Source organism: Danio rerio, chromosome 4 (genome assembly GCF_052040795.2).
Source record: "Danio rerio strain M-AB ecotype USA chromosome 4, GRCz13ab, whole genome shotgun sequence".
NCBI lineage: Eukaryota > Metazoa > Chordata > Actinopteri > Cypriniformes > Danionidae > Danio > Danio rerio.
In genome coordinates, this window is record NC_141024.2 from 1,262,370 (window position 1) to 1,275,000 (window position 12,631).

The 12,631-nt window shown below is 43.7% G+C and overlaps 1 protein-coding gene and 1 long non-coding RNA gene across 10 annotated transcripts in view; one reads left to right on the forward strand and one right to left on the reverse strand.

The window, feature by feature from the left end:
* The window catches only part of LOC148679883 (uncharacterized), a 759,583-nt gene that overhangs the window by 582,120 nt on the left and 164,832 nt on the right, over window positions 1-12,631 (forward strand). The window lies entirely within an intron of this gene.
* Window positions 1-12,631, reverse strand: part of LOC101885658 (glutamate receptor ionotropic, kainate 2-like) — a 98,654-nt gene that overhangs the window by 8,885 nt on the left and 77,138 nt on the right. For 8 of the 9 annotated variants that reach the window (XR_015942133.1, XR_015482321.2, XR_015482322.2 and 5 more), the window contains 7 exons: window positions 12,627-12,631; window positions 12,252-12,458; window positions 11,807-12,030; window positions 8,718-8,836; window positions 7,658-7,875; window positions 6,592-6,817; window positions 1,619-1,869 (listed from right to left, as the gene is read on the reverse strand). The exon at window positions 12,627-12,631 is cut by the window's right edge and continues 109 nt beyond it. Coding sequence is in view for 5 of the 9 variants with exons in the window: in XM_088649910.1 (XP_088506036.1) it covers window positions 1,619-1,869; window positions 6,592-6,817; window positions 7,658-7,875; window positions 8,718-8,836; window positions 11,807-12,030; window positions 12,252-12,458; window positions 12,627-12,631 (1,250 nt within the window). In the remaining 4 variants the exon portion in view is untranslated. Of the gene's footprint in view, window positions 1-1,618; window positions 1,870-6,591; window positions 6,818-7,657; window positions 7,876-8,717; window positions 8,837-11,134; window positions 12,031-12,251; window positions 12,459-12,626 lie in introns of all 9 variants that reach the window. The other variant, XR_015942134.1, reaches the window with a different exon arrangement.

Genomic DNA, 12,631 nt, shown 5'->3' on the forward strand with positions numbered 1-12,631 from the left:
TTCAATTTTAGCTCCTCCCCTTCATCACTAACTATACCACATCATAGTTAGCTCCTCCCCTTCATCACTAACTACACCCCTTCACAGTTAGCTCCTCCCCTTCATCACTAACTATACCTCTTCACAGTTAGCTCCTCCCCTTCATCACTAACTATACCCCTTCATAGTTAGTCCCTCTCCTTCATCACTAACCCTACCCCTTCACAGTTAGCCTCTCCCCTTCACCAACCACACTACTTCATAATTAGCTCCTGCCCTTCACCAACCACTCTCTTTCAGAGCTAGCCCCTCCCTTTCATCACCACCCCACCCCTTCATAGTTAGCCCCTCCCCTTCAACCACACCCTTTAATCATTATCCCCAGCCTTTATAAACCACACCCCTTCATAGATAGATCTTCCCTTTCACCAACGACTCCATTTCATTGTTAGCTCCTCCTCTTCATTACCAACCCCACCCCTTGATAGTTAGCCCCTCCCCTTCATCAATCTTTGATCATTATCCCGACCCTTCATAGTTAGCTCCTCCCCTTCATCACTAACTATACCCCTTCATAGTTAGCCCTTTACCCTCACCAACCACACCCTTTAATCATTATACCCACCCTTCATCAACCACACGCCTTAATAGTTAGCTCCTCCCCTTCATAACTAACTATACTCCTTCATAGTTAGCCCGTCCCCTTCACCACAAACCACACCCCATTTAAGTTAGCTCCTACTCTTCATCACCAACCATATGCCTTCATATTTAGCCCCTCCACATCACCTACAACCCCTTAATCATTAGCCCCACCCATTCCCCGCAAACCACACCCCTTCATAGTTAGCCCATCCCCTTCCTCGCAAACCACACCCCTTCAGAGTTAACCCCTCCTCATCACTAACCCACTCCTTAATCATTAGCTCATCTCCTTCTCAACAAACCACACTCCTTCATAGTTAGCTTATCCCCTTCCTCGCAAACCGCACCCCTTCATAGTGAGCCCCTCCACCACAAAACACACACCCTTCATAGTTAGCCCCTCCTCTACATCACAAACCCCACCCCTTCATACTTAGTCCCTCCCCTTCTCCACAAATCACACCCCTTCATAGTTAGCCCCTATACTTTCTCTACAAACCACACACCTTCATATTTAGCTCCTCCCCTTCACCACAAAACATGCCCCATTCATAGCTAGCTCCTCCCCTTCACCAAAAAACACCCCTTTCATAGCTAGCCCCTCCCCTTCACCACAAATCACACCCCTTTATAGCTAGCTCCTCCCCTTCACCTCAAAACACACCCTTTCATAGTTAGCTCCTCCGCTTCACCACAAAACACTCCTCCATAGTTAGCCCCTCCCCTTCACAACAAATCACACACCTTTTTAGTTAGCCCCTCCCCCTCACCAGAAAACACACCCCTTCATAGTTAGCTCCTCCTCTTTACCACAAAACACACCCCTTCATAGTTAGCTCCTCCTCTTTACCACAAAACACACCCCTTCATAGTTAGCTCCTCCCCTCACCACAAAACACACCCCTTCATAGTTAAAGAGACAGCTTGAACTGTCCCTTTAAGATGCAGTATCCAGTAAGTGTATGTAGTGTGTGTGTGTGTGTGTGTGCTGTACCTTCTGTATGTGCGCATTCTGCTTTGACTTGTAGAGCACCTCTCCGACGGCCACGAACACGGACAGCACGAGCCCGGCGGCGAGCACGATGAAGATGCCGCCGATGTTCTGGACACCCAGAGCGCTGGCCTCTTTACTCTCCTCCTCCGGGCAGCCGTTCCCCCGCCACCATTTCTCCTTCATCATGTGCAGCTTTCCCTCCTCCTGGAGCTGCAGGATGGCGATCGTGATCTTGTCCCGGTACGGGGAGCCTGGAGGTGGGACGGAGAAACACATGACAACTGGTTGTGTTCATTCATTTGGAAAGAATGTGATTTTTAATAAATAGCAATTCTAGTGCTTAGGTTTACCAATTAAAAAGTGAATTTAAAAACTAGATCACGTTTATAATTTCAGTTTGTTGATGTATATGTGCACTTTGCTATTTATAAATGTAAATGATCCAATATATATATATTTTTCATCTTTCTTTTCGGCTTAGTCCCTTTATTAATCAGGGGTCGCTACAGAGGAATGAACTGCCAACTTATCCAGCATATATTTTACACAGCGGATGCCCTTCCAGCTGCAACTAATTACTGGGAAACATCCATACACACTCATTCAAACACATACACTAGACAATTTGGCTCACCCAATTCCCCTATAGCGCATGTGTTTGGACTGCGGGGGAAACCGGAGCACCCGGAGGAAACCTACGCGAACGCATGGAGAACATGCAAACTCCGATCCAGTATATATTTTATACATAATTGACACTATCCTGTTTTAATTAGTATTTTTTATATATATAAATATGCACTTTCCAACTTTTAAATATAATTTTATTATTATTATTATTATTATTATTATTATTATCATCATCATGTGTATTTGTAATTTAATTTTGTTTATGGAGGAAAGGTTGGGAATAATATTTGTTTAAATTGTTTCTGTAAAACTATCCTGCTATTTTTGTAAAAGTTTAACAAACAATTGAATTAAAGAAGCACCAAACATTGTCTTTAACAAAATGTAAAAAAAAAATAGTGGTGAGCAAAGATTAAATAGTAATAAATCACATCCAAAAGAAACGGTTTTTTTTACTAAATGATGTTGAACAGATTCAGGAATTTTCATAGTATTTCCCCTAATATTTTTTCTTCTGGAGAAAGTCTTATTTGTTTTATTTTTGGCTGGAATAAAAGCAGATTACATTTTTTTTCAATATTATTCGCCCCTTTAGCAACATTAATTTTGTATTGTCTCCAGAAGAAACCACTGTTATATAATGACTTGCCTAATTACCCTAACTTTACCCTAATTACCCTAGTAAAGCCTTTAAATGTCACTTTAAGCTGAATACTAGTGTCTTAAAGAATATCTAATCTAATATTATGTGCTGTCATCATGACAGTCATTAGAAATGAGTTATTAAAACTATTATGTTAAGAAACTTTCCTTTGAACAAAATTTGAGGGAAAAAAATATACAGGGAGGCTCATAATATTAATATTAATAATATAATGATAATAATAATGATAATAAATCTGACTTCAACTGAATGTGTTTACATTGTATTACATATTTAATACAAAGGTGTGAAATAGTATTTATCACCCCCCCCCCAAAGAAATAAAGTAAATTAAATAAAAATTTAAGAAATAGAAATGAAATAAAATCCAATTAAGATCACTTATCAACAAAACCCACTTCAAAACTATGTTTGCTTCTGTTATATTTGATTAATGTTTAAATTTGTTTGATGATCTGAAATATTAAAGCATGACAAACATGCAAAATAAAAAGAAATCAGTGAGCGGCAAACACTTTCTCACATGTACATGCATGTGTTTGAGAAAATGTTGATTCATATTTAGGTTTGAAATGTGTATGGATGTTTCCTAGAGATGGGTTGCAGCTGGAAGGCCATCCGCTGTTTAAAACAAATGCTGGATAAGTTGGCGGTTCATTCCGCGGTGGCGACCCCTGATTAATAAAGGGACCAACCCGAAAAGAAAATTAAGGAATGAATGAATGAATGATGCAAATTACATGTAAATATTTATGCAAAAAAAAGTGTTTGTGTGTGTGTGTGTGTGTGTGTGTGTGTGTGTGTGTGTGTGTGTGTGTGAAGTGTGCACATATATAATGTGTGTATGGCAAACTTTTTATTTTGGATGTGATTTAACACTTGCTTAAAAGATTCATTTTACAGAAACATTTTACAAAATAACTTGAGCGTGTAAACTGATAGACATAGATAAAGCAAACAAATCCAAGCAAATACCCAAACATATCTAAATATAAAAGCGAGTGAATACATACATGAAGGTGTGTGTGTGTGTGTGTGTGTGTGTCTGCGCGGTTCTAATCTCCATGCTGTTAATCAACACAATGCAGCAGACGCGGCTTAACTCTGATCCTGCTGATGGATATGTATCGGCCGTTTGTGTGTGTGTGTTTGCGGCTGCAGTTATTCCAGGAACGAGTGTTTGTTTCCGCCGTCAGATCAGAGAGACGAGCACCGGATGATGGAGCTGCTAACGCGATTACAGAAGCAGGATTTGAGCTGATGAAGGTGGGTAAATAGTGCCTTTTCATGTCCTCCACCCCCACAGAGGCGCTCGGAGATGAGAGTGTGTTTATAAAAGCGCTCGCATCCTTCAAAACGGCACAGAGACTCAGGAGGAGGCTCATGGGAGAGGAGATTTGCTTATTAAAACACAACCCGAGAACACACAGAGGAAGTGCACAGACATATTTTGGTATGATGAACATGAGCGACACGGTGGCTTAGTGGTTAGCACTAAAGCCTCACAGCAAGAAGGTTGCTGGGTCAGTGGAGTTATAGGGGCCTTGATGAACTTAATTGGCTGTAGTGTGTGAGTGTGTATGTGAATGAGTGTGTATGAGTGTTTCCCAGTACTGGGTTGCAACTGAAAGGGCATCCGCTGTGTAAAATATATGCTGGAATATTTGTTGGTTCATTCCGCTGTGGTGACCCCTGATTAATAAAGAGTATAAGCCGAAGGATGTAATGTAAGAAAGTGTGTGTGTGTGTGTGTGTGTTGGTGCATATGTGATATAAGTGTGTGTGTGTTTTGCATGTGTGTTTGTGTGAGTGTAACACTAGCATGATGATACCAGTGTGTGTCATGAGAGTGTGTGTGTGACACAAGCATGTCTGGGATGTAAGATAGTGTGTGTGTGTATACATATTGTTACCGGTGTGTGTGATGTGAGTGTGTCTGCATGTGTGCGACACTAGCATGATGTTAGCATGATGTGTGTGTGTGTGTGTGTAACTCTAGCATGATGTTAACTGTGTGTGTGATGCGAGAGAGTGTGTGTGTGTGTGTATAACTCTAGCATGATGTTAACTGTGTGTGTGATGCGAGAGAGTGTGTGTGTGTGTGTGTGTGTAACTCTAGCATGATGTTACTGGTGCATGTGTGTGTTTGTGTGCGTGTGTGTGTGTGTGTGTAAAACTACCATGATGTTAACTGTGTGTGTGTGATGCGAGAGTGTGTGTGTGTGTGTGTAACTCTAGCATGATGTGACTGGTGCATGTGTGTGTTTGTGTGCGTGTGTGTGTGTGTGTAAAACTACCATGATGTTAACTGTGTGTGTGTGATGCGAGAGTGTGTGTGTGTGTGTGTGTGTAACTCTAGCATGATGTGACTGGTGCATGTGTGTGTTTGTGTGCGTGTGTGTGTGTGTGTAAAACTACCATGATGTTAACTGTGTGTGTGTGATGCGAGAGTGTGTGTGTGTGTAACTCTAGCATGATGTGACTGGTGCATGTGTGTGTTTGTGTGCGTGTGTGTGTGTGTGTGTGTAAAACTACCATGATGTTAACTGTGTGTGTGTGATGCGAGAGTGTGTGTTTGTGTGTGTGTGTGTAACTCTAGCATGATGTGACTGGTGCATGTGTGTGTTTGTGTGTGTGTGTGTGTGTGTGTGTAAAACTAGCATGACGTTAACTGTGTGTGTGATGTGTGTAAGACTAGCATGATCATACCACTGTGTGTGTGTGTGTTTATACGTGTGTAACATTATCATGATGATACCAGTGTGTGATGTGAGAGTGTGTGTGTGTGTGTGTGTGACACTAGCATGTATGTGAAGTAAGAGAGTGTGTATACATCATGTTACAGGTGAAGCATGAAGATCCTGTGTGTGCAGAATAAGTGTGTGTGTGTGTGTGTGTGTGTGTGTGTGTGTGTTTATGTGCGTCTAACACTACTATGATGGTACAAGTGTGTGATGTGTATGTGTGTGTGACACTAGCATGTGTGTGAAGTAAGTGTGTGTGTGTGTATACATAATGTTACCGGTGTAAGTGATGTGAATGTGTGTGAGTGTTTGTGACACTAGCATGATGATACACGTGTGTGTAATATAAGTGTGTGTGAGTTTATGTGTGTGTAACACTATCATGATGTAACAAGTGTGTGATGTGAGAGTGTGTGTGTGTGTATACATAATATTCCCAATATTTTGTGTGTTTGATGTGAGTGTGTGTGTGTTTGTAAAACACTAGCAAGATGTTACCAAAGTGTGTGTTAACATGATGTTTCTAGTGTGAGTGTGTATACACATGATGCTACCGGTGTGTGCGTGTGTTTCCATATGTATGTATATATATATGACGTTTCCAGTGAGTGTGTGTGTGTGTGTGTGTGTGTGTGTGTGACACTAGCATGATGATACTCATGTGTGCAATATAAGTGTGTGTGTGTGTTTATGTGTGTGTAACACTATCATGAAGTTACAAGTGTGTGATGTGAGAGTGTGTGTGTATACAAAATGATACCTGTGTGTGATGTGAGTGTGTGTGTATAAAACACTAGCAAGATGTTATCGCAGTGTGTGTTTAAATTATGTTTCTAGTGTGTGCGTACACATGATGTTACCGGTGTGTGAGTGTTTCCATGTGTGTATTTATATATGACGTTCCCAGTGCGTGTGTGTGTGTGTGTGTGTGTTACCCATGGGTGTCCCGACGCCGTAGGCCTTGGAGTCGATGAGTCCTCCGACCTGTGTGAGGTTGCAGTTCCTCTGCGTGACAAACTCGATGGCGGTGGACTCCATGAGGAAGGCGTAGTCAGACGTGAGCACGCGCTCGATGCCCTCCTCCACACTCTGCACCATCACCGACTGACGCCTGCTGTTCATGAACTCCCACATCTTATCATACGTCGAGATCTTCGTCTTCTGCAGACACACACACACACACAGCGTTAACATCATGTACTGTATACACACACACACACACACACACACACACACAGTTAACATCATGTACTGTATACACACACACATGCACCAGTAACATCATGTATATATATACACACACACATCGTTAACATCATGTATACACACACATACACACACACACACACACACCGGTAACATCATGTACACAGAAACCAATAACATCATGGATACACACACACCGGTAATATCATGTTCATACATACACACACACACACACAGGTAACATCATGTACACACACATGTACACACACACACACACACACACACACACACACACACACACACACACACCGGTAATATCATGTTCATACATACACACACAAACACACACACACACACACAAACACACACACAGGTAACATCATGTACAAACAAACCAATAACATCATGGATACACACACACACACACACACACACACAAGTAACATGTACACACACACACCGCTAACATCACATACACACACACATACATTCTCACACACAAGCACAGGTAATATCATATACACACACACACACACACACACACACACACACAGCTAACATCTTGTACACACACACACACACAGGTAACATCATATACACACACATACCAGTAACATCATGGATACACACACACACACACCGCTATTATCACGTACACACACACACACACACATGCACAGGTAACATCATGTATACATAGACACACACACACACACACACACCTATACTAACAGATCTACTGTGTGTGTGTGTGTGTGTGTGTGTGTGTGCATGAGGATGCCCTGGCTGCAGTACCTTGAAGAAGGTCATGGTGGCGCCGTCCTCCACCACGCCGTACAGGATCTTGGTCTGCTTGGCCAGGTCGTCGGCCGAGTCGATGGGCGACTCCATGCGCTCCACCGTCAGGAAGGCGGCCAGGTTAGCGGTGTACGAGGAGATGATGATGAGCGTGAAGAACCACCAGATCCCGCCCACGATCCTAGTGGACAGAGCTTTGGGCATCAGCTCCGAGCCTGCGCGCGCACACACACACACACACACACACACACACACACACACACAGCGTTATGAGGGGAAACACACTTATCCATCACACACACTTTCAAACTATCTCTGAAGTCATCTGGAGAGTGTACATTTTTATTTATATTATTCATTGATGTGTGTGTGTGTGTGTGTGTGTGAGAGAGAGAGAGTGAGTGAGTGCGTGAGTGGTATGTGTGTGAGAGTGAGTGAGTGATTGTTTATGTGTGTGTGTGTGTGAGTGAGTGTGCTTCCATGTATGTGTGTTCATGTGTGTGTGTAAGCATGTGTGTGACAGAGAGAGAGAGAGAGTGTGTGTGTGTGTGTGTGTGTGTGTGAGTGTGTGTGTTTGTGAGAATAAGTAAGTGAGTGAGTGTGTGTATCCATGTATGTGTGTGTGTGTGTGTGTGTGTGTGTGTGTGTGTGAGTTCATGTATGTCTCTATGTATGTTTGTGTGCGAGCGTGTTTGACTTGATGTTTGTGTGTGTGTGTATGTGTGTCAGTGTGAGTTCATGTATGTGTCTATGTATGTGTGTGTGAGCGTGTTTTACCTAATGTGTGTGTGTGCGTGTGTGTGTGTGTTTGTGTCTATGTATGTTTGTCTGTGAGCATGTTTGACTTGAAGTTTGTGTGTGTGTGTGTGTGTCTGTGTGAGTTCATGTATGTGTCTGTATGTTTGTGGGTGAGCGTGTTTGACTTAATGTTTGTGTGTGTGTGTGTGTGTGTGTGTTCATGTATGTCTATGTATGTTTGTGTCTGAGCGTGTTTGATTTAATGCTTGACTTAATGTGTGTGTGTGTGTGTGTGCATGTGTGTGTGTGTGTGACTCACCCTGCCGCATCAGAGCACCGACTCCAAACCAGAAGCTGTTGAGGAGTGTGAAGTTATTCTCCACCACGTCTGAGTCCGGGTTGCAGGGATGAGGATTATACCACTCGTACGGACTGAACCTGAGCGCACACACTCACATGGTTACACACACACACACACAAACACAAAGGCAAAAACAAAGACACAAACACACACAAACTGACAAAGACAAATCACTAGAACACAACACACGTGTTTAAAAACATGTTCTGCTCTGTGAGAGAGAGAGTGTGTGTGTGTGTGTGTTTGCATGTGTTTAGACCTGTGTTTGTAGTGTGTGTGTGTGTGTATGTGTGAAGTGTGTGTGTGTGTGTGCATGTGTTTAGACCTGTGTTTGTAGTGTGTGTGTGTATGTTCGAAGTGTGTGTGTGTGTGTGTGTGTGTGCATGTGTTTACACCTGTGTTTGTACAGTGTGTGTGTGTGTGTGTGTGTGTGTATATGTTTGAAGTGTGTGTGGGTGTGCATGTGTTTAGACCTGTGTTTGTAGTTGTGTGTATGTGTTTGAGGTATGTGTCTATATGAATGTGTGTGTGTGTGTCTTTGTGGCATGGGTGTGTGTGTGTATTTCTCTATAAGTCTTTTGTACCTCGTGTTTGTGGTGTGTTTTATGTGTGTTTGAGGTGTGTGTTTATAGCCTGTGTGTGTTTGTGTGTGTGTGTATGTGTATGTGAGAGATTCTCCGACTGGATTTGGCAGGTAAGGTCACAGCACAGCTATCATAACACAAGTGCTCAGAATAGTAAAACAGCCTGTATGTGTGTGTGTGTGTGTGTGTGTGTGTGTGTGTGTTCAGAGGTCAATCAGGGTCTTCCTCATCAGTCTTGAGTCTGTGTTTCAGTTATATGAGATCTGAACTTACCCAGAATGCCTCACTTCCTCACACACATACACATATGTGCATATTCCAGACTAACTCAGGTGACAGTCGTGTTTTTGCTCTCGTCTCGTTCACCAGTAACACACACACTGATGTAAAGAGTATTTATATCAGTGTGTGTGTGAGCAGAGCCCGACTGACAGAGGGTTATTAAGGGATATCAGAAAAGCTGAACAGAAGAGCAGCATCTGAACGACAGAGACGCGAGTACAGAAAACACACACGCTTTGCGAAAACTAGACATTACAGAAACTGTCTGCAGATCCTGTCTGGCCTTACATATGAGCTGAGTTTTAGCGACTTTCCAGCAGTGTCCAATTGCTCAGCTGCAGACGGAGACGCAGACAGACACAAACGAATACAGACAGACATAGACGCAGACGGATACAGATGAATACAGACAGACATAGACGCAGACGGATACAGACGGATATGCATACAGATTCAGATGGATACGCATAAAGATTCAGACGGAGACGCAGACAGACACAAACGAATACAGACAGACGGAGACGCAGACAGATACAGATGAATACAGACAGACGGATACACTAGCAGATAAAGTAGGGGACGCAGACAGACAGACGGATATGCAGATGGATACGCAGACAAATACAGACGGAGACGCAAACAGATACAGACAGAGATACTGACAGATACAGACGGATACAGACAGACGAATACAGACAGACAGATACAAACAGGTGGATATAGACAGACGAATACAGACAGATGGATACAGACAGATGGATACAGACAGACAGATACAGACAGATGCAGACAAATACAGACAGGTGGATATAGACAGACGGATACAGACAGATGGATACAGACAGACGGATACAGACAGACAGATACAAACAGGTGGATATAGACAGACGAATACAGACAGATGGATACAGACAGATGGATACAGACAGACGAATACAGACAGACAGATACAGACAGATGTAGACAAATACAGACAGGTGGATAAAGACAGACGGATACAGACAGACATATACAGACGGACAGATACAGACAGAGGCAGACAAATACAGACAGACGGATACAGACAAACGAATACAGACAGATAAATACAGACAGACGGGTACAGACAGACGGATACAAACAAACGAATACAGACAAATGAATACAGACAGATGTAGACGGATATGCAGATGGATACAGACAGATACAGACAAACGCATACAGACGAATATATAGAGAGATACAGACGGATAAAGACAGATGCAGATGAATAAGCAGATGGACACAGACAGATGCAGACGGATACAGACAGACGCAGATGGATGTAGACAGATAGACAGATACAGACAGAAACACAGATACAGTCGAATGCAGACAGCTACAGACAGACGCAGACAGACACAGACAAACTGATAAAGACAGATGCAGATGGACACAGACAGACAGATACAGACGGATACAGACGCAGACAAATGCAGACAGACGGATACAGACAGATGCAGATGGATACAGATGGAGACGGATACAGACAGATGCAGAAGGATACAGACAGACGCTGACGGATACAGACAGACGGATACGAACAGACGGATACAGACAGACGGATACGGACAGACGGATACAGACAGACGCAGAAGGATACAGACAGACGCTGACGGATACAGACAGATGGATACGGACAGACGGATACAGACAGATGGATACGGACAGACGGATACAGACAGATGCAGAAGGATACAGACAGACGCTAACAGATACAGACAGACGCTGACGGATACAGACAGACACAGAAGGATACAGACAGATGCTGACGGATACAGACAGATGGTTACGAACAGACGGATACGGACAGACGGATACAGACAGACGCAGAAGGATACAGACAGACGCTGACGGATACAGACAGATGGATACGGACAGACGGATACGGACAGACGGATACAGACAGACGCAGAAGGATACAGACAGACGCTGACGGATACAGACAGATGGATACGAACAGACGGATACAGACAGACGCAGAAGGATACAGACAGACGCTGACAGATACAGACAGACGGATACGGACAGACGGATACAGACAGACGCAGAAGGATACAGACAGACGCTGACGGATACAGACAGATGGATACGGACAGACGGATACAGACAGACGGATACAGACAGACGGATACGGACAGACGCAGACGACTCAGATGTTACCTGGCGATGACGAACAGCACACAACTGACACCCAAGCAGGCCAGCAGAATATACATCCAGATGTCGGGGGACAGAGGGTTGAGGAAGGAGAAGACGCCGGGGTTGGTGCCGTTGGGTTTGCGGTAGAGGATGCTGATGCCCAGAGTCATGAAGGGCTTGGAGAAATCAATCACCTTCTCACGCACGTATGTGATGGTGAGCGGAGCCACGGCCAGATCTGCCTTCTGCTGACCGCACACACACATGCGTGCACACACATGCACAGAGAGAAAGAGAGATGATCACTGCCCACCAGCAAAAACACACACATATATACACACTCACACACCAACATACAAACATACATGAACACACACGACAGCATACAGTTTGATAGAGCTCTTGGACCCAGAAGCTGCTCCGCATGACAATAGACCAGCAAGCGGATGAAGCTGTTATTACTCACGTGGTCCATGAGCTCCCGCACCATGCCGTTCCACTGTCCCGAACTCTCCTCGAAGGCTCCGTATTTCCCGTCCTCCACCAGACGGATCTCGTAACGAAAGCCCAGGATCCCCGAGAGCTCGCGCAGAAGATCCACACAGAAGCCCTCGAAGCGCTCGTTTCCATACAGAGGCTTGTCGGACTTCTTAAACATGACATACGGCTCCTCCTGACACACACACACACACACACACACACACACACACACACACACATACATACATACATACACACACCGCAAACATATTAGTTCATATTACATATTAATATTCATACAAAATAAATAATAATTGTGAGTGTAATTGTGTGCGTGTGTGTGTGTGTGTGTGTGTGTTACCAGTA